The 24,215-nt window shown below is 29.5% G+C and overlaps 1 protein-coding gene across 1 annotated transcript in view; it reads left to right on the plus strand.

The window, feature by feature from the left end:
• Neto (Neuropilin and tolloid-like) overlaps nt 1-23,501 on the plus strand; it is a 44,710-nt gene extending 21,209 nt beyond the window's left edge. The window contains exons 3-9 of the mRNA XM_074246425.1: nt 1,886-2,950; nt 14,421-14,702; nt 15,547-15,707; nt 15,955-16,201; nt 16,678-16,793; nt 20,850-20,990; nt 21,136-23,501. Coding sequence (XP_074102526.1) covers nt 1,886-2,950; nt 14,421-14,702; nt 15,547-15,707; nt 15,955-16,201; nt 16,678-16,793; nt 20,850-20,990; nt 21,136-22,119 — 2,996 coding nt within the window. The 3' untranslated portion in view covers nt 22,120-23,501. The remainder of the gene's footprint in view (nt 1-1,885; nt 2,951-14,420; nt 14,703-15,546; nt 15,708-15,954; nt 16,202-16,677; nt 16,794-20,849; nt 20,991-21,135) is intronic.
• The last annotated feature ends 714 nt before the right edge of the window (nt 23,502-24,215 follow it).

Here is a 24,215-nt window from a genome sequence, read left to right on the forward strand (position 1 = left end):
TCTCTAATCTCGAGATACAATGGTATAAAATACAGGAAGTGAATTTCCTCTCGATTACCTTGCATTCCGGGGCTTTGAAAATCCCTGTCTGCACGGATAGGAATAAACAGATAGAGAGTTTCTATAAATAAGGGATTGGAAATCATAAATGAATATGATAGTGTAAAAATATTAAAGAAATAAAATTTTTGTAAAAAGTTGAGCTGGCAGCTGTCGACTAATTAAAAAAATTAATTTCATTGCCTTTGTGAAATGTCAACCTTTCTAAAAATTTGTATCTTTCTCCCCTGCACATAAGTCTTAAAGAATGAAAATATTTTAACGGTAAACCGCATATTTTTTTCTGTAAATAATATTTTAATAAAACAGTTTTTTTTTTTTTTTTAAAGCTTGAGATAAAACAGTGCAATTTAATTAATGTCAACCTTACTTGTTAACAGGATATTTTTTTGTTAGTACTTTTTCTCTCAAACATCGTAATCATTCAAGAGTAACATCTATTTTAATTAAAAAGTAAAATGTTTTATTTATTATAATAGCTTGCTTAAATACGTTATTTTTTGTTTAACATACAAACAATTTCTTAATTGAATTGAAAGACCACTGCTGTAGAAACAAGGATTAAAAATACCCTTATAAAATTACACTCTATTTGATTTATATGCTATTCACTATTTTTCGCAGCTAACAGGTAACAGCCAAGGTAGAAAAAAATGATAATAAAAAGAAAAAAAAAATTTTTTTTTTATGATAAAATTGAGGTTAAACTGTTGGGGGTGGGAGGTCAGAGGTTTAATCACCACAAATGTCAGAGATATCAAAGTCATTAGAACTGGTATTAAGACAGGAAGAAAATTAACAGGAAGACTGTGGTGAATGGTTAATGAACCACTTATTTTTCGGTTGAAAGAACATTGCCGAGTAAAGAATATGAAAAATTAAAAAAAACTTTTTGACGTTCAGCGGAAAATGCTGTTATTAAAATTGCATAATTATCTCGTCAGGAGTTAAGTCATCGTATTTCAAATACTTTACTCGAGTTTATTATAGTTTTTTTTTTTTTTTTTTTATATATCCTTATTTTTATTTTTATACTAATCATATAAGTGTCAACGACTTGGTGCTCGTAGGCGTGAAATTAAAGAAACGGTGGGTGAGTAGGATCATCACAAGCAAGCAAGCAACCAAGCCAGAGATAAAACGACCGGGATAGTTTCTAGATTTGCAGACTTTGAAAACTCACGTGAGATGGCGTTCCGTCTGATTTATTCAAGTAGTACAGGTTTAAATCCACACTGTTATGTCTTCAAGTAGGCGGTTCTCGACGTTTTTCGGTTTTCCCGGATTTTGCAAAATCCTCTAAGAGACTCTAGGACAGTTTGTTCTACTAGTTGAATTATATTACTTTCTTTTCATTCGGATTAAACTTCACTCATAAATAAATTACTTTCTATGAATTATTTTGTTTAAAGCTTTTACTTTAAATCTTTTAAAAATAAGTCGAAGAAGGTGCTTCTCTTTCCACCGCATAAGTTTATCATTTTAACTCAATGGTTTTACTACTTTTTTTTTTTTTTTTTTTCATTATATTTATTTAACTTATACAGCTTCGACGTCTTCACTAAAAGCTTTGAGACCATCTAAGTTATTAACTCTTTCGATGGAACTGTCTTTATTACCCCACAGTATATATATATTTATTTAATACACATAAGTATCCTTTAAGAGGATTTATGAATGAGATTGACAGTAGTATGTTCATTTAATTTAATAATTTATAAAAAAAATAATCTATATAATTAAGAGAATTAAATAAATTTTTTTCAATAAATTATTGCTATATTTTTCTAGCGTCTAATAAAATAATAATGTTAAATTTTTGCAGTTGTTAGAGTCAATTCGGGAAGCACCGACAGAACAAAAGAGCCGGAACAGAGTGACATGGTTAGTCGAGGAAATAAAGTGTCATTGGAAAAGGAATCGACAAGATTTGAGTCACTGGAAGGAGTAACGGGAGTCCAAAAAGAGGATCATCCGGAAAGAGTTGAACGTCCGAAAGTGTCAAGCCCCAATATCCCATCAGCAAAAATGATATCGTCCGATCACATCAATGCATTGACTGCTATAACTGAAAGGACTTCATATCTCAGCGATAACCGCAAGATGGAAAACGATATTGATCTTTGGGAGCTCCGGAAGGGGGAAAAAATTGATAAAACTAATGGAGTCTTGCCTGATACGACTATTTCCCTATTCAACCAGCTGGGTTTGCCGAATCGAGTTTCATTCCAATCAGTTCCCAACCAATTGGCCACTCCGGAAAGAAAGGAAACCCGTTTAACGAGTCTCAGTGATTTTCTTACGACCACCGAATCGGGAAAAAGGTTCCAGGAGCCAGGACAGAGCAAATTTCCGAGGATAAAATCCGTAGAAATTGAAGACCACCGAGGAAACGTCAGACAGATTCTCGATGCTGAGGAAACCGCGGAAACCACCCAAGTGAGCCCAATTTCGCTCGGTTCAAAAACTCAAATGGACTTGGCCATCACTGCTGTCGACGACGACTCGACGAATCACTCACAAATCGAAAACAACGTTGAAATAGTCTCCCACATAAATGATCGCAATTCGAGGGTCTCCAGCCATCCATTGAGATTTCAATCAGAGGCTTCCGTAAAACAGGTGACACTTGCTTCCATTTCTGCAACTACAACATCCATTGATAAAGATGAGTTTATTCATTCAACGGTAAATCGATGGACCCAGAAGAAAAATTCAGAAGCAACCCTGCCGAGCACTGCGGTTAGTCTCCCTCGACGTTACATGCGGGACATAACAGAAACCAATTGTGACAAGTTCGAAATTGGCGATGAAACCAAAAGAGAGTTCTACAGCCCCAACTACCCACTCAATTATCCACCACTCCAAGACTGTGTAAGAATTCTCGAGGGTGAGTTTTTTTTTTCTTCTTTTCTTCTTTTCTTCTTTTAACTCTTACCGAATAATGTCTGATCTAATGATATTTATCTTTCGAAAATCGATCTGCGGTCTGATGTTCACAAACATACTACAGATAACATGTTTTCTGCAGAGCGAATCTGTTTCAATTTCACTAGCATTTAACGTTTCAGTTTACCGCTCAACCGTTAAATGTTACACTTGGGATTAAATGCTAACTCGAGAATAAATTCAAAGTTTAATGGTCAATGGAATTTTATTATCAGATCAAAAATAAATCAATTTTTTTGTTTTATAAGTTTGTAATTAGTTTAAAAAAATTTTTCCAATACATTTGAGAATTAACTTTTATACTTTATTATATTTGTCGTATATGACATAATGCCTAATAAAGTTTATCAATATCACGTGGTAAGCTTATAAAAATTACAGTTTTTATACTTTTGCCTTGTTAATATTATCATAGTAGCTAATGATATCACACAATAAATTAATTAAAAAATTTTTACCGGATTGTAAAAATTCACGCTTTGTAAATACGTTATTAAAGTCGTTCAAATATGCACAGAGGCGAAAAATTGAGTTACCGATAGTATCTGGAAAAAAAAAAAAAAAAAGTAGTATATCTGTAATAAACAGCTTTTGAAGTATTAATATAATCTGAGAACATATATTGTTATGTGAATAGAACGGTATTAAGCCGAAAAGGATGAAAGTAAAGAAAAAAACTTACCGTTGTAAGTAAATAAAGGAAAATTCTTCGATCAGTGATTGATTCCCGTCAAAGAGATGTCACAGCTTGCATACCAGAAGCATAAAAAATCAATAACTTATCTAAGCTCGATTACTTTACTCGAGCTGTAGAATCTGTTGTGAAAAGCGTATTTTATTATTATATCTTTTTTTCTTGAGCAACTGTTATTAATTAAAATAAAATAACAAGTTTCTATTAACTTTTATATTAGAAATTCTTGTAATTAAAAAGATTGTCCATTTTATTTTTATTAAAAAATTTTTAGTTGAAAATAATTGTACAGGATGAGACTGTATTACAACTTGTGATCTATAAACTTATAATGAAGACGTGACGATAAGATTCCAGGAAAAGTTAGTCGAGTAATTTGTAGAAAGTAAATCAAAAACAACGTAAAAAAAAAAAAAAAAAAAGTAGATTCAAGTTACTTTTAATACTATCGACATATATCTCGGAAAAATATATTACTCAATAACGATATTTTTTAGTTATCATAACTGTCTATCGATAACGATACACAGACTGCTGTTGCTACTGGTGCAATACTTTAAGATAGCATATTTCTCATATTATTGCATTTTACTAACATGTCAAAGGTCAGAATATCTTTCGATTTTTCCATTTTTCACAAATATATTTCGGCTTTACATTAAAGCTGTGAGTTGATAATCAATAATCTCCCAGAAATGTCAAGTAGTAACTTGTATATCGAACTATATCATCAATACAGCTTTTACTGAAGTCCAAGATTATATATATATACACAACTATTTGGCATAGCTATTTACTCTACTCTTTTTTTTAATATTTGAAAATGATATTTTTGCTCTTGAATATTTTTACCTAAAAGCTTCTTTCTTCAGCATTAATTTTTTTTAACTCATCTATGTTTAATAGTTCTCCTCTAATTGTAAGTAAAAAAATAAAAGTGGAGCTTACTTTTGCTCTACCTTGCAGCCCAAAGATTTGTTCGGCTCACAAATATACTTTAAAAATAAAATAAGTTTATTATATAATGACGAACCAAATTTTAATGTAAAATTTATTTAACCAAATTTAGTTTTCAAAAGTCAAAATAAACTAATTTTGGTCTAATGTAAAAGTTAGCAAGTTAAAACAATTAATTTCTTCCCTCGAGACGCAACTGCTTTGTTCTTGCTTATTGCGTTTGTTTTTGGAGTAATTTAAACCCTGTGGGAAGAAATAGTATTAGCCCTCTGCAAATTCGAGAATAATACTTTTAATTTTTATTTAATGCTTTGTAAAATATTACCATTCATAATTTAATACTAAATAAATATTGAAACCCTAGTAATATTTTTTATTATTCTAAATTTAATACAAAAGTGATTCTATAAAAAAAAACTATTGTAATAACTCCAGAGGTCCTACAAGTATTTCAATTTTTACAGAAGCTCAGAAAATTTGTTCAATTTAAAATAGTATTTCTAAATAAACTCAATTTATTTGATTTGATGTTATATTAAAAATGATTGAAGGAAGGTAGGTATTGCGGTATGAACCACGCTGATTGGTTAAATCAACTGTACATAACTACCAGTACCTCATAGAGTCGTAATCATATATATTAAATATAATATATAATATATAACGCATGACATGGTAGTTGAAGCGATTAGTTGAAGCAGCTAGCGACATTGCAGATTATAATGAGATTAATGAACGAGACATACTGTAATTAATTCAAAAATTGTGTTTGCAATCATAAAGTTTATGATAGAAAAATTCTAAGTGTTTTCAAATGAAACTGTTGTGATTTTTTGTTGTTGTTTTTGAGATTATTCCAAATACAAACAAGCAATATTTTGGAGAGGTCAAAATACATACAAGACAATTTAGTCCAAGCTCTCTCAATTTAATCCCCAAGGTCCACTCGTTGATCGCATAAATATAGAGTACGACTAAAGGAAAGTCACCGAAAAAATTGGCAAGCTTCCCTGGAAAGTCGTAAATCACTTCTTCGGTTCTTTTTATTTTTTTTTCCTTTTTCTTTTTTCTTTTTCTTATCCTCCTTCCACTTATTTTATTTTATCTTTTTTTATTCTTACCTTTTCTCAGTGCAGTAGTCTATCGAAGAAGCAAAGCACAACAATCGATCGGTCCCCATTGCAACTCGCGCACTAAAGAAACTAGATAACACAACTAATGGTTAAATATTTGTATTTCCCATCGAATGTGTCTTCTGACATAAATTCATTCTTAAAAAATCATAAATTCTATGAAATCTTTCATCTAGATTGTTACTAGACTTGTAGTAATATTTATAGTTATTGTTAAAATGTAAGTCAGGGTCGATGAGCTATAATAGGAGCGATCTTCTTTCACCAAATCTTTTGGCAACTACAAATAAATCGCATACTGCAAGTTTAACTGCTAGTTGTTGTTGAATTACCAAGTCTCGAGGTCAACATAACTAGCAGTTTGTCTAGCGTATGAATATAGTGACAGTTTGAATAATAATCACTTAAATTTACAAAGTTTGAGTAGTTGTACAGGTATTGAATGTAGAAATTCGATAATCATCGGAAATATATAATCAGGATCCTCTTAAACTCACAATGATAATAGGTATCTAGAATTCATGAGGAATAAGAGGGTGAAACCAAGAAGTCGGATCATGAGATGTTGAAACGTGCTCAGCATTTCCGTGTTGTACGATGAGTAAGCCATTAAAGGATAAAACAACCTGCCAATTTTCGCACTATCCGCTCTCTTGACTGTCATAAGCTTTCTCTCATTAATTATTATAAAAAATTATGAAAACGTTTGACCCAGAAGGTCATTTTAATAAAATTTTTTTTCATTTTTCTATAAATCTAATTTAAAGTTTTAACTTTTAAATCGTAATAAAATTTATTCAAAAAAATAAAAGATGATTAATGCCTCCGGAAAAAAGTACCGAAAATATATTTCCCGCAGAGCCGATATGACCTACTTGAAACAAAATTTTATCGCAATGATTGATGGTAATCAGCGGTTAAATAATCGGAATATCGTTTCAATTTATTGGAAATTTAATAAATTGAAAACAAAAACTTTTGAATACATATTTAGCCGCAAAAAAATAGAGGGAATATTCTTTAGTGTATAATTGAAATAGTTTTAAAAATCAATGGTACAATCGGGATAGTAACAAGAAACAAGATGTATATATATATATATATATATATATATATATATATATATATATATATATATATATATATATATCGGGAAAGAGCATGTGGATATATGTGCACGAGAAATGCGGAAGGAATTTGATTAGGTCCGATTTCGATCGGTTGATTGGTGTGAGGTTACGAGAAATCCTCGAGAGATATCACATCGGATTCGTATATATTTAAGGTTAGTACGTGCTTGAAGCTTTCCTAAATTTAGATAGAATTGAAGCTTTCCCGTAATGAACAGTAAATTAACCGTGAAATTTTAAGTGTTATTGCTACCGGTGAATGCTGCCATGAATATTAAACTATGATAATTAAATTTTAATCACACTGCAAGAAATATTTATTTAAATTATTGATATAGTTTGTCTCTTGTGCAAACAATAACTTCCATTCGTGCTTTTAAGTTTTTAAGGATTTTACTTTACAACTCGCAAACAAGTTTTTGCTTTTTCAACTTTATCATCGAATCAATAATCCAGCATATAAATGCACTTTTAAGAGTAAGAAATTCCCTAAAGTTAAAATAACATATTATTCTTTTATTTATTTTTAATCGAATTTTAAATTATTTGTCATCTTACGTGAGTTATCAATTTACGATCAATTCTATTTTTTTTTTTTTTTTTTTTTTTTTTTTTTTTTATGTATATAACTCAGTCGATGGTAATTCAGTAGTACTTTGTGAATTATGCATCCAATACCACTCGAGTAGACCGTTTTCATTCAATAGTATGGTTTACATTGATCATAAAGGGATGATACACTTGAATTGTTGTTTGTTTGTAGTCTATCATCTTCATAAATAATATTTTTTAACCCCGCAATCTTTTAAAAATATTTGTTGGTAAGCTCAATATTAAAGTTGCCCACCTTGAAAGTCAATTGTTTAATTAACCACTCGGGTTACCACGATTTAAATTTAAGAATTTATTTAAACGTAATTGAACTGCATATAAAAAAAAAAAGTGCTCGTGAATCGTTAACAAAAATTGGTAACGAAATTAAAAGTATCCCTTTGAGTAGTGTTGATTTTCCTTTACTTGACATAATATAATAACGATGAAATGAAAAGTAGTTTGCAAAATCCTTTGAGAGGAAGTTTCTCGATCGTTCTCCGTCATCTTGAGTTCTTTGATGAGACTCATGGTCAAGGAGCCCTAATTGTACTCTGATGGAACTTTTTAATTGCTCCCTCTTAGTACATCGTTAATTTAATTATATAACCAGTATGAAATATATATACCAACATAAGACTCGTCCATTGAAAGTTTCGTAGTTTCGTTAATGACATCACAGTTCACTGGAATCATTATACTCAAGTAGCTTTGAATTATTCTGAAAAAAAAAAAAAAAAAAAAATATCACCACCTTATATATTACTATACTTTTATTGTTAATAACTCATGCAGACGTTAATTATTGATCATTATAAAATTTGAACCTCATTTTTACTAATAATTTACTTGTTAACTCACTATGCAGTTTGTAACTCATTAAATCTTTGTGTTTAATTAAATTCAGATAAATTGTTACTACAGAAAAAATTATTACTGATCAATTTTAAGATATATATATATATATATATATATATATATATATATATATATATATATATATGCCAAAAGTACATTTGATAATAGGAATAGTATTTAAAATAAAAATCATAAAACTGATTACAACTAACGCACAGTAATCCGAGAGAAAAAAAAAAAAAAAAAAAAAAATAGTATATTACACTACTAGGGCCGAGATTTCAACTTTTGGCCTGTGTAGTGTATACGATTTTTCTTCATAGCCGGTCGAAAGTACGTTATCAATTTTACTTTTTTTAACTTCAAGTGCAAATAAGTATGTCTTGATGCCTGCCCCGATATTTACGGCACGAGCGAAGCGAGTGCTGCTGGTCGTGGGGGCAGGCATCAAATACATTCGAAGAGTCAAGTCTGGTCATATTTTTTAAAAATAAATTAATTTCATTTTTTCAAAGATGTATTTATTTTCATTAGTTTAACAAACTATATTAGTTATTATAAAATTTATCAAACAAAACATATTATAAGCGAAAAACTCTTATTGCATTTTTTTTAATCGTTTCAATTTTCTCTTGAATGATCACAATTATTAATAATCCTTCCATAAAATACACAGTTTTCAAACTTGATATTGGAGCAGTTAAAAATTATATCTCCATTGAGTATACAGTTTTGATAATTCATAATTTGATTATTCAAATTAAAATTTTTAGATGAGTATTCTGATGATAGTTTACTGGTAGGAACATTATTTTCAGAAATTTTTCTTATTTAACAGATGACAAAACAACATTGCTAAATATTTTTAAGGTTAGAGGTAGCAATAGAAATTACAGCGGTTAAGAATTTACTATAGTGACGGAATAAACAGTCCCTAGTTACAAGTGTAATTACGCATGAGAAATTCTTTTCTCCTGCCGTTAAAGAGGGCGCGCGTGTACTTCTCACAGGGAGTTAATGTTAAACTTTCTTTCCTGCCATTAGAGAGGAAAGTACGTACTTTCAACCGAGGTATGAAGAAAAAACACATTCTCGTATCAAGGGATTACTGTAAATAAAAATTTTAAATTCGTTCATATATATTTCCGTTTATTATTATTTTTATACAAGTTAAAATAAAATGATATTGTTAATAACACAAGCCATTAAATAAATTAAATTGAAAAATTTTTTAGATATAACCATCCGAAGAGATTTAAATTAAATTAAATATATTATAAAGTCATAACACAATTATACTTTGATGACTTACATATATTATCACCATCGGTATTTTCACGAGAGAAAGATAAATATTCGGGAATTATACATCTATATATTTTTAAATGTGGATATGAATCATCGCTATTAATAATCTTCGTTATTTATTCACAATTACAATAATCCGTATTGAGTTTATATTTATATCGGGCGAAAATAACTCATTCGCTAGATGATTAAATCAGATTAATTATTATTATTATTATTATTATTATTATTATTATTATTTCACAAAAATTGCTTATAGTTTATAGCGACTAAATTTTCAAATATATTTAATATATATATTTGTTTATTAATATATAGAATTAATTAATATATAGAACAGATAAATCAATTCACTATTTAAAAATTTTAATCCTTTTTAGATTAAAAAAATGGAATTATTTTTAAAATAATAATTGATAGTATGTTATCTCGACAATTGAAAATGATGAAAAGTAAGTATAATATACTAGTTGTATGAAGAAGAGAGTTTTTAATACTACTTATCACTCCGGAAGACTGACCAAGACGTAATTTCCGAGACGAGAGTCTCGATGCAACATGGTAGTTGTTGCCAAAAGTCGTTCAAGTTTTGTGGTTGAACTTTTGGGTGGCCAAAGAAGGCATCTTCCGGAATCTGAACATTATATAGTCTGTCTTTGAATAGAGTTCCATCCAACTTTCAAACGTCCCTCACGATGGCTACACGGTGACGTTAAATTATAAGAGCTTATGTAGGGTAGCCTGTACTACCACCATCACAATCACTATACACGAATACAAAGCGTTCTAACTATGCTATATTGCTATATACTCCAGTGACTATTGACTAACTGCCATGCTCTAAGCTATGGCTTCAAGAATATGTTCGACACACTGTTAAATTACGCTTTATATTATACGATAAAACTCAACTCCATGTATGTCTCTATATATCCAATTATCAATATATACACCTGAGGTCAATTGGGGAATTCTAATTACAATTACTACCGCTACAATTGCAGTCTGGCTGTTTTAATTGACGTATCTTAGATTTTTTATAATTTGCTTTACAAGAAAAAAGTTTATTATTATTATTTTTTGGTTAATAACCATAGAGAAGAGAGATTCTTGCTACCATTTGATAAATAAAAAATATATCACAGATAGTATGTACAATAAAAAAAAAAAAAAAACTTAAAATACAAAAAAATGTCTTAAAAAAATTTGTGTTATGAAATAACTTTTATTTTTTTTTATAATATTGACATAAATTTCTCTTAAGTTAAATAGCATCTAATATTGTAATAAATGAGAGGATATACTAAATACAAAAAAGTAAATGTTATAATCACTCTTGAGGTTGAGCATCAAAAACCACTTGGATACGCTCAGTAATCATTTGGCAGATGGTTAAATTACTGTGAGTACTTAGAGTACCTTACTGCCATCTTGAAATGGTTTCAAGATTCGGTCTTACTCTGGTATTTCCGAAGCTATCCTCCACTTGTTCCATTTGATTAACATTTAATCCGAACCAAGTACAACTTTATCTATACCAATGTTTATTTAATTCTGATATTTTTTTTATCCTTTCTATTTCTTGTGACAATAAAATTAAATCTTGTTATTAAAATAAAGAGATTAATCTCTAATAGTTGACTATAAAGAAGCTGATAGACGTTTAATTATTGATTATTAACTTTTTACCTTTTAAATATTTTAGAGACAAGTTTACGCTAAATAACTTGTATATCGTAGACTTGTTAATTAAGAAATAATATTTCGTTGATAATCTGAATATTAAATTGTTTGGTAGAGGTGAAAAAATAAAAATTTTAAATTAATTTGAAAGTTAAATGAAAACATAGGGGAATTTTGAATTTTAAATAGAGTAAAAATGATGCTTCTACCTCAAATTTCTTGAATTCCCACCACTCTGGCCTCCTCTATTGTATTAATCAAACACAGAGCTTATGACAGAAAGCTCTATCTCGTTTGTTTCGCACGATCACCATGAATCATTTGTACAAACGGAACCCTGTGTGTTCTCAATGAATAGAGCAACGTATTGATTTTTCGCTCGGTGAGCTAAATTTTCGTTCGTAAATTTAGTTATCATAGACTAGTCATCTTCCTTATCTTTATAATACTAGAATTTAAATTTGCGCGCGCAAGCGCGCGCCTTGACTATAGAGTTTGCATATATTTTTATGCTTTGATATATTTGACCAATCACGTTACGAATAGTTTGCTTATATGATATATTTTCATATTTTTCATCTAAATTATAAGAGTTGATTTAATTATATTTTTTGAATTAGAAAGCTCAGAATCTGTATTACAGGGATTTAAAATGATTAATATTCTTAATAAAAAAGATTGAGAGGATTATATTAAAAGCTCGAGTTTAATCAGCCCGGTCAAAGAGGTGTCAATAAAGTCTATACCATATAATATATATATATATATATATATATATATATATATATATATATATAATACGTCTTTTGATCTTATATAAAAGATTTATTCTTTTTCTTGGATAAATTAATAAAGTCTATTCATCTGTAAAATAATTTAATACCTTATTTTTTATAATTTATCAATTCAACATAATTTAATTGAATATAATAACAATAATTTGTATTGTATAAACTAAATATGATATTGTTACAAGAATATTTGCATGTTCATGTTTCCATTTTAGTGAAGATAATGAACATAGTGAGATTATTTACGCTGCTTTTTTCAATATAACAATGAAATTTTTTTTATATTTTTTAAAAATCATTATATTATAAAAAATGAAATATGTTCGTTGATTTTCAATGGAAATATTAATTATTAAATTTTCCAACGATTATGGAAAAGCTTCAAAATGTTTAAAAAAAGTATACTCGCACATTTATGAATATTTTAAAGTTTGTTAATAAGTTAAAAGAGAAATTAATAGTGCAACCTAAACTTTTTAGCTCTTCATGTACATTATTGAACTTAAACATAACTTAGAACTTTTAGATTAAAATCTCGATACTTTAAGCTCATAGTTTAATTTAAACTCTACTTTATTAACAATTATAAAGTACTCGGAACTAATTTTACTTTTAGCAATTTAGGAACTGATCTGACCATTAAATTTTTAATAAATCTTTATCTTAATATAGTTGAAATTTATGAAAAGAATTATGAACGGTCAAAATAGATTGAAAAAAAAAAAAAAATAAATATTAAATGTATATTTTTATTTTGTTAAAAATAAGAAACAGTAAAATTATTGTATGGTGAAAGAATGAAACACTGAAAGTATTTGAAAGTCTAAGAATTTTCAGTAATGTCACGATGACTCTCAAACAGTATAAACATCCGGTGGAATTTAAGTCGTAGTCTAAGAAATTTTCGTATCTCCTACGCGCTTTTCGAGCGTCGTTTAACTCTTGATATCTTTTGAGCATCGGATTCTCATAGTTGCTCGGACGGAATAGAAGTTAAGTCGAGAATTGGGGGGTAAACTTGGAAGCACAATGTCCGTGAGAAAAGTGATGTGTTTGTAGGAGAGAACCTGGCAACTGTCCAATTGCTATCGATAATACGCAGCGTCATTAATTATCTTGAATCGTGAGCACAAAAGAACAAAGCTATTCTCGGTGTACTGGTTACTACTACTCTAGCTTCTAGTCTAACTATTTTATCGCTAATTCCAACCAAATTTTACCCATACAGTACTTATTAAAATTACGTTCTTATTGTTGTTTTCTTATATATTTTATGTAGAACCAAATAAATTACTTTAATATGCTTTTCGGATTTGATTTTATACTAAAGCAATAAGATAGCTTTGAATTATTTTGCTAACAAGGACTTATTTATTTGTAACTGTTAACAAATAGTTCCAAAGATGCAAATATGCATTTGTGATGAAGGTTACTCTATTTAAATGGTATTTGTAGTAATATTCTCGTTGAAAGGAGAAAAGCAAGGTATACGTCAATCACTTGGAGCATCAAAACCCTCTGTTAGTGCTGGGGCTACCGAAATCTCTCCAGGGTTTCTCCTTCTGACAGCACGTAAAGCTCAATGCACCCTTCTGTTTGAAGAGTATTTACATCAAGTACATATTATATATGTATATTCTATTTCCCTTTATAAGAGAAATAGTATTTCTGGTTGTACGCCAACTAAAGGTAAAACGAATCCTTATGATCAGAGTCAGTTGAATAATTCTACAATAAACTTTAATGTTGTACGTCGAAAATGTACAACTATAGTTTTTGCTCTTCTATTTACTTGTTTTTTCATTTTACAAAAATAACGTTGTTTTACAAGTAGAGTCACAGTAAAATTCATTCTTCTGACAGTTTAAAATTTTATATCATTTAATTCAATGAATAATTAACTAAAAAATTTATACAATTATTTTAAAACCACAGACACCCTTTATTGATTGTTAAATATCCCTGTTTTAATATTAATAACGTCAAACAATTACTGAACAGATTAAATAACGGCTTAAAGCTGATCCATTAATTTGGTTTGGCTGCACATTAGATTATGTTATACTTGAACCACTCGAGAAATTGATACTATTTATAATTCAAGCTATAATTACATTACCTAGAACTTCTAAATTTACAATCACCTCAATACAATATATACATTTCAATTTATCTACGCAATTATTAAAAACTCTCAATTAAATAAACTAGAGATACAAAACAGATATATATATATATATATATATTTTTTTCTTTGATGTTACAGCGGATAAAGGGATGCTAATAAAACTCGATTTCCGAGATTATTTTGAACTGGAAGCTCCAATGCCTACCAATGATAAAGAACTAGAGTGTGCGTTTGATTATCTGGAGGTACGAGACGGGTACTATGGATTTTCAACTCCGGTTGGCAACTACTGTGATAAAAATTTCCCACCTGAAATTACATCCAGATCCCGTTATCTCTGGCTACGTTTTCATAGTGACGATACTATCGAATACAAAGGCTTCAAAGCCATTTGGAGTCAAGTACCAAGGCCTACTTATCGTGAGTATTTAACTGTTTCTAAATATATTTTCACCTGTTGATTGAGAAGATGATAACATTAGAAAATTATTACATCATTTTATGGCCGACCCGGTTTCGATAGTTTTGCTCCTAAAGTTTGATATTGATTCTGGTTATGAGTTTGAAGGTCGTATAATTTAATTGATGATTTAGTACTCCAATTCCATCCCCGTAGATATTAAATTAACATTTCGAGTGCATTAAATCATATTTAAGGTGATTGAAACTTGCCAAATATCGTAATCACTTTTTAATACTGTAATTAAATACGAAAAAAAATAAAACGAATATCCTTCAATAAAAAACATCAGCATTTTTTTTTTTTTTTTTATTATTTCAGAATTGACTTATAACGATAAATTTATTACATTAAATTCAATAGCTGATAATGATAACCGATAAAACTCGCTTTCAACAACTTTATTATCACTCCAATTGAGATGAATAAAAACAATAGTATTTTATTAATTAAATATAATATATTCTTCTGTTACACACAGTACGCAGACTGTAAATATTTTATTAGTGAGCTATTCTCTAAAATTTGTATGCCTTACGGTATTTCACCCTGTTATTGACTGCCGTCCTGATACGAGTAATTAACGAATAGCTGGAACAATTTGTTCTCCAGGATAATGTAAATTACCTCCGGCGGATAGAAATTATGAGACATTTTGGAAACAGATAATTTGTAGTAAAACATATGGACTCGGTAAAATCAATTTATCTAGTTGTTAGATTATTTAGAACTGAAAATTTCAAATCAAAAATAATAAAAATAAAAATATCGAGTTAGAATCATTTATCTAGATTATTTTAACAGTCGGAATACCAGCCGAGCCGGAACCTTGCATTAAATACGTGACTGAACAAGCCGACGCAGAAATTAACGACACCCTGATTGGAGAAGAGAGAAAAATAGCCCAGAAAAACAACGTGCCGTTGGACTGCTTGTGGATCATCAGGGCCAAAGAAAAATGGCGGGTAAGTTTATTTGTTTTACAACACGAAACTTTTATTAAATATCAAGAATTAATTAACTAAAAGCATAAACTTATCACGATAGAAATAGAAATAGAAATAAATTATGACAAAATGATATTATTTTGTCATTTTATACCGTAGTTTAGTCACGAAAGTCCAACTAACGTAAATTTAATTTAATTTAATTTTTGTTTTCTTTCTACATTATATTATTTCACTAAATTGAAATATTGAATGGATGTTTTAGATACAAATGACTTTTGAGTATTTTAAATTGGAAAAACCAAACGACTGCGATGCAAATTTTCTCACTATCTTTGACAAAAAAACAGAGATGAACTCGTTGGTGAAAAATTTCTGCGGCAGTATTGCGGAAACAGTAAACACTAAATCGAATGTCATGTATATGAGATTTTACTTGGAAATCAAAGCGATCAATAGCAGTTTCAAATCCCTCATGACTGCCATTAGAGACAAGGAGCCGAACGTCCAATGTAAGTATTGTATTACTCAGTTTGAGCTGCACTAACTATACTGGAGTATTATCACTGTTCTCTCGCATCTATAAATTATTATAGTATAATAGTATCTACTGTCGATATATTCAATGATACTTAATATAATTATTATCACAATAAATTGAAATCGTTTTAAAGCTAGTAGAATTAAAACTTGTGAGAAGTAAAGTTTTACGAGAGATTAAAGTTTAACCAGTACCGATTACTGTTTTATTAGTATATCAGGCTCAGTAAGCAGCTTAACTGTTGAAGCCATCAGTTTTAATTAAATTTTTTTTTTTTTTGGCTATCAATTCATTAAAGCTTTCAGATAAATTAATTCCCAATTATTTAAATGATTTTCAGATGAAAGAATTCTATTTGAATAAATTTAATTTATTGATAACTTTTTACAATAAATTGACGAAATAAATAGAATAATAAATGATATTTTTTTTTTTTTTTATCAATAGCGTGTGAAGATGATGAATATGATTGTGATGACGCAACGTGTATCGCTGGACATTTAAAGTGCAATGAGCGAGAAAACTGTCGCCTCAAATGGGACGAAGATGTATCAATCTGTGGTGTGAGTTATTTTATGATTTTAATAAATACAACCCTCGTAAATACTCTTTTAATGTAATAAATTATAATGACCATAGTTAAATCGACCATAGCTCGCCTACACAAAGACTTTATAGCCAGGTGTAATAAATTCACAATTACGGGGTAGTCCCAAATGATCGCGTTGGTTACTGTCCATGTGAAAATACATTTCTCGATTATTTCATGGGAGAATGTAGAGATGCTTGACAACAAATGAGAGCTTTAAAGTAACGATACACAATACCCATACTTTTGGCAACTTACCAGAACAAGATACCGAACAATCCGTTGTTTGCCAACACTGAATATTAATTTTTTTTAAATAAATTTCGCTTTCTCTTAATTCAAATCGTTAAATTCTTTTATTTAAAGTATAAATAAGAATTTATAAAAAGGATTTCATAGAAATATTTTAATGTAAATAAGTATAATGATTTTTATTTTATATTCAGTCTTGTAGTGAGGCCAACGGTAGTTTTAAATTCGCTCCTCGGATTACTCGAGAAAAAAAAATTGATCTGTTTTTATCTGTATTTAAACTTTACAGTTTTTATAAAAAATTAAGTAAAGTATTATTAGTCTTGTAATCCATGTTAAGTACTTTTATTTTATTTTAAGATTTTAAAGTTTATTCTAAACTATTTAAGAATTAAAAAAAAAAAAATTATGTAATAAAATTCAAATTAAAAAATGATAAATTTTATTCTTAAAATAATCGGTGAATAAATTAACTAAAAATTTATCAAAAAATCAAGTATCTGAAGCAAAAGAGTATTTATTTACTGTTGGAGATGATTGCAAATAAATTTTCTTTCCAGTGTAATGCACAAGTTGGATTACTCATACAAAAAACAGAATTTTATTAAACAAACTTGTAAACAGACTGTGGTGATAATTTAAAAGTTTAATAAAAATTCTTCTTCTCTGTGAAGCTGTATAAAATATTCAAGAATATTAAATCTTATCAATAGCGAGTAGAAGAAAATCATGAATTTTCTAGATTTTGTGTTATTAATAAATACGCATTGGGTTACTTTTGAAACAAACTTTTTTTTCAACATTCCAACCACAGAATGTTCAATTTTAACATCAAAGAAAATGCCGTCAGCAAAGCTCTTTCCGTACGGCAGTAACGCTGCTGCATGAAAATAAAAAAAAAAAAAAAAACGTCGGTAGCTATCGTCAAACACTCATTCACACGTACCAAAGTAAGTGGAAAAGAATCTTTAATTTTTTTTCCTTTTCTTTGGTTCTTCACATGGTTTTCAGTTTCGGTTATTTCATTTATCTGAATCAGAAAATTTACAGATAAAAACTAAATTAAATTATTAACACATATTTTTTTTTTAAATATATATTTGATAGACAATAAAAATTTGTAAATGTCACAAATACTGAGTATTACCAATCGTAAAAGGATAATACCTGACAGCAGATTTAAAGCACAGCCACAACAAATACAAACAATTCTATCGGGAAAAGACCTCTATTATCCGACAAGTAAATATTTCACTTTTCCCTCGGGATGCAAGTCAAAGTTACATTACAACCAACTCAAATATATAGAAATACAATGACGACAACAACAACAACAACAACAACAACAACACTGAAAGAACAACAACAAAATCTGAACCGTGTTCCGCAGTATGCCCACTTATTTATTATTTATAATAATAAATAAGAAAAAAAAACCTCATACTCATTATAGCTGGACTTAATATTCACGATTATTATTATTATTATTATTATTATTATTATTATTATTATTATTATTATTAAAAAATTAAACTCTTTATGATAATTAAGTTAACTAGTCGATTAACAAAGCTTTCGAAAATTACACGGCGCACTATTAGTATGCCAAAAAGCCATGTAATTAGATATACCTTCTCGGTATATGAGGCTTGATAAGCGTTTCTACAGTACACCAACTTAATTATGTATATCTTGATAACTAACAAGTTAGTTAAGCTAAGTAGAATTCATTGTGAAATTTAATTTAAACGTGATAAAATATTCGAATTTGTCTAATCGACGAATTATTATTTAATGAAGATTATAAAGGATGACCTACAACAACGGATAAGATCTTGTTGAAGCCACTATTAATCCGTTAACTATTGATCAACAGGAAGAAATTCGATAAGAGATTTACTGTCGCATTAAATTCTCAACCAGTTCAAAACTAATGCACAGCAGAATAGATTAATTCGTGATACGTTTGAGATGTGATGGTCTTAACTTGAAAATCGACTTATCTAGATATCAGTATTACCGTTAATATTGAATTATTATTTGACGGGATTAAAATAAATAAAATAATTTGAATAAACAAGAGAGAATTTTTAGTGAAAGGTTTAATTTTTGTATTGTCACCAGTCTTAGTTTCCTAGACCAAATGGACTCTACTTGTAACGCAGGCATGTGGTTACGACTGCGGTTAATGCCCCTGGCATCAGTAGAATAGGAATTGTTTTAGTCAAGCGCCTTGCAAACTGCCTCAAGTCCCTGCACTATTGTAATCAACTCTCTGAATCAAAAAATAAAAATAAATAAAACGGGATAGACTAAACAAAAAGACACAATAAAGTAAAATCTGTCTGACAGCTCACGAAACAGTGCAGCTCTTCTTGGCTTTTCTCACTCCGAATAGTTTTCTCAAGAGTTTATTTCAGATAAATATTTTTCTGTCACATTAAATGTGAAAGAATAACACTCTTTGTAACTAACTTTTTTACAACCAAAATCTGGTAACGTACTCAAGTAAAAATTGAGTAAAAATAGTTTTTTTTTTCGAATTAAAATTTGACATCAATATTGTAAAATGAATGAAATGGGAATGTTGGATTATTTAAATGCAGTTAGTGGTTTAATATACTTTGAGCGTGTTCTACAATTCACACAGTGGTTTAGGTCTGAAATAAATATATATATATATATATATATATATATATATATATATATATATATATATATATATATATATATATATATATATAGTAGTCGTCTCTGGTTCATAGCTGCAATAGCTGCATTATAGAAACGCCCAGTGAAGTAGGGAAGCCACTAGTGTAATCCTCATAACGATTCAACCCCAAGCAAATCTCATGATTTCATCGAGGTATTCCCCTACCGCTTTATCATTTAACTATGCTTCTTGTTTGAGAAATTCGAGGAACGCCCTCACTTTGAATGTGGTGTATAAACCCTCAAGTATAGATATCTATACACCCAAATAAAAATTATCTTACTCTGAACTAGACAGCGAGTCTTTCATCATATCATATTTCTCTTCAAATGAGAAATTAATTTTATTTTTAATTCACACTTGTTCGTCTATTAATATTCATTTTTCATTTGAATATTCATTTACCCTACACTCACGTGCATTTATTACAAAACAATTTATGAAACCACAAAATTATCAATTTATACACCAAAAGTTTACGCTTTAAAAAAAATAAACAATTTTCTGCAGAGATAATAGTCTGAATACTTTTCATTTAAATTAACCTCTGGATTATAAATTTAAAACTAAAGTTGTTTCATCTTCTTTAAAATAAATTTCATTCGATTCACCTTTATTTTTACTGTGCGCTAAATGCGAGTTGCTCTTAAAATAACGAGCTTAATTGAACAATATGTTGTGTAATCTTTTTAGATAAATACTATTTTAGTAAATTATTTGGTTTATTTTATCCAAAAGTATATTGACCGATAAAATAAAATAATTGTCAATTAAATTTTAGAATAAGTTAAAAAAAAAAAAAATTATGTTTTTTTTTCTAATTGTTTTACTGCAATAAGACTTCATCATCATCAAAATATAATATTGTAATTATTATTTTATCAATTGTAATTAATGTCAATGATCAAAATTAATCGTACAAAAGCTGTTCGGTACACAACAAAAATAATATTTTATTAAAATCCTATTAAAGCCAAGTGTGTAGACATAAATAAATTTGATTTATTATTTAAAATTAAATCATGTGATTATTTTTAATAAAAGTACTTTTATGTTATGTTTCAGCCAAACAAAAGTTCAATTGCCTTCGAATCAGGTCGAATTATAATAATCCTTGTAATATTCTCGTTGATAATGTTTGGGATGTGTTTTTCCTTTATATTCAACTGCGTTCGTAAGCTCGCTCGTGATCATCGAATAATAAAAGTAAGTTTTTCCCTCACATAAAGTACATACAGGATAAAAGGCATTAAAATTTTAAGTACCGCAAAAATTTAATTACCCATAAAAATTTTTATTTGATATTTTTGACAATAAAAATATTAACAGCCAAATGAATACTCTGTTACAGGAGCATATTCGGATGTCTCGTGAAAATCGGCTGGATGAAATCGGTCGGAAAGCAACGCCGTGTCCTTTGTCCCAATCTCAAACAGATATCCGTCAGCGTGATAGCGAATCACCGAGTCTGGAGATAGAAACAAGCAAAGAACTGGTAACAGATGCGACACTGATAGCCCACGACTACACTACTAAAGAACACATTTTAGAAATGAACTACGCCGGTGTCGAGATAAACGACATTCACCAGAGTAATAACATGAGTAATGCTACGCAAGAACGTTTGCAGGAATCCAACGAGGAGCCAGAGATGTGCGACAGTTCTTGTCAAACCCGTGAAAGCCTTTTTGATCCCCGTATATCCGATCCCCGAGTATCTCCGGGTTTTTCAACGTTTGGATACCGTAGCGGTAGCTCTCAAAACGGGGTAGGTACGTCTGCCTCTCGTAAACCCTCACAAGGTCAGTTATCTTCCCAAAGCCCCAAGCAAAGTCTCTCGAGCACTCCAAGAATACGTTTCTCGTCTCAGCCCTGCTCCATTTGTAATTCAGATTCTCGAGGTCACGTTACCAACGGAATTATTTGTCCAAGACACAACACCCCGATACCCGCTCCCCCAGGATGGTCATTTCACGAGCAGCAAAGCTACTCTCCCCCGATTCAGTCGACAGAACTAGCCACAGACCCCGAGTACCCGAGCTACCACAGATACCAGAGCCCGAAACCAGAACGCGCACCACCTGGTTTCAAAGAACCGATTCTCTCGAGACAGGCGACTATCGGATCTGGGGAGAGGTATGGAAGTCTCTATGGGTCCGGTCGCGGCTCCTCAAATCCAACTAACAGCTCTCAGCACTCAGCACTCTCAGACACGCCGAAATGCCCGCTCTCGGATCCACGATATCGGGCAGAAGCGATTATCGAAATTGACCAAAAGAGGCCTTTTAGCATAGAAAGCACCAAAAGCGCCCCCGATGTTATTGCGACTCACTGACGACGGGAAGCTGGGGATTGGGAGCCGTACAAGAGACGCCATCCCCGTGTGTCATACAATATCTCTGGGCGAGTACCTCTAATAAACGTCGGCACACAGAGTTCATTCGACGAAAACGATACTTGCTTTAGTAAATTTAAGTACCCCTTGGAGCAGCTGATGACTTCTTGATCCACGTTTACCCCCCCCGCATTGCCTCTCAAAAGTCAAAGTCTTGGTATAAATGGTACGTTGGAACCTGTCGAGGATCTGCTAATACTCAAACCACCGGAAGAATTTCAAACGCCGATAAATACTTGGCGCCACTGTGGGTGCAATATTCAGCATTCCCAGTTAAGTAATTTACGCGCTTCGATGCCTTGTTGCCTTCTTAAACGCTGTTCTCAGGATAATTTTTATCGTACTTGGCCTACTAGGATAATTAAACGGACAATACCTAAAAAAAAAAATACTGGAACACAGAGTTCACCGGGAATCAATGGTGATGGGTAAACGGGAGTCGATCGATTGGTTTGGTTTACCGGTTCAACTGAAAGTGGATCATTCACAAGAGAGATTGGTGTGTCAATACCTTTCTAGGGGGGATTTCGCTGCCGGCAGCATTTTCAACGTAATCATCCAGGCTTTGTTACCTTTTGAAGGTGCCCAAGACAAAATGCGGATAATTGAAGACTCAGGAATAATCGATTTTCTATCAAAAGCAACTAAACTCTACGCACAGTTCACTTAACTTAATCGTTTTTAATTCTTTTTTTATTTCTTTTTCTTTTTCTTTTTTCACTCGTCAATCCGACGACTTTTAAACATCGAGTCATCACTGCCATGTTTTTTTTTAATTTTTTTAAATATATAGACTCTAAAAAATTTCATTATTTATTATATTCGTATTAATATTAATAGATATATATATATATATATATATTATTGTGTAGACAAATACATATCGCTGTCCCGGAGGCAGAACTTTTTAAATTATAAGTTTTTAAGATTTATTTATTTTTTTTAGATAATAAAATCACCGCGATGAGTAAAATAATAGTTTTTATAATAAATAAAATAAATTATTGAAATTTTAATGACTGTGAAAATTTTTATAACACAAATATTTAAGACCCAGTGATTTGTACAATAAAATTTTTCGATATTACTCTAACAGTCATGTGTCAATCAAAAAATATATATGAAGAAACAAAATAATTTAATGTTGATCTCAATTTTTTTATTGAGAAGCAATCACACTAATATTGTATTTATAACAATAATAATAATAATAATAATAAAAATAAATAAAATAAAAACCCAATTATCTAAATTGTGAAATAATAATAATAATAATAATAATAATAATAATAATAATAATAATAATAATAATAATAATAATAATAATAATAATAATAAATTATACCTAATAGTTATTAAAAAAAAAAAAAAAAAAAAAAAAACTATATTTTTTCACATTCATTAAAAATCAAATTTATAAAATTTAAATAAAAAATGAACTTGTTCATTTCTGGATATACATATATGTACATTATCATGATGCATTTATTTTTGGCTTATGGCATTTTTTTTTTATTTGATAGAATTATTATTCATGAGAATAAAAAAATAATAAACAGAGAGCGATAAAACCAGAAAACAAATCACATTTTTAACAAATCCAGGTGTGAACAAGTTTTTTATTAGTAATATCTGTTTTTTAGCAAATTTATAGAATGAAATAAAATAAAATAATTAGTTTTAATCAATATAGTCAATTAATATTGTTATATATTATTTATCGTACGTGAAAACAGTTTATCTAGTTGTTAATTAAACAAAAATAAAATATTTAAATAAATAGTAATTTATTTAGCGGACTAGTGCTTTATGTACAAATCATTGTATTAAATAAATAGACCGTTAATTAATTATGGTAGGTGTAAACTATTTGTACATACATATACGTGTATATTTATTGATTAGAATTATTTGTGCTGAATAAAAAAAAAAAAAAAAAAAAAAAAAAATGTATAATAAAATAATTGAGACATTTATATTATTTAAAAGTTTTTCTTGAATCAAAGTTGAAATAAAGGTAAGTCTTATTGTTTAAA

The sequence above is a fragment of the Cotesia typhae genome, unplaced genomic scaffold (assembly GCF_013202065.1).
Source record: "Cotesia typhae breed Kobodo isofemale line unplaced genomic scaffold, CoteBio_Ctyphae contig_48, whole genome shotgun sequence".
NCBI lineage: Eukaryota > Metazoa > Arthropoda > Insecta > Hymenoptera > Braconidae > Cotesia > Cotesia typhae.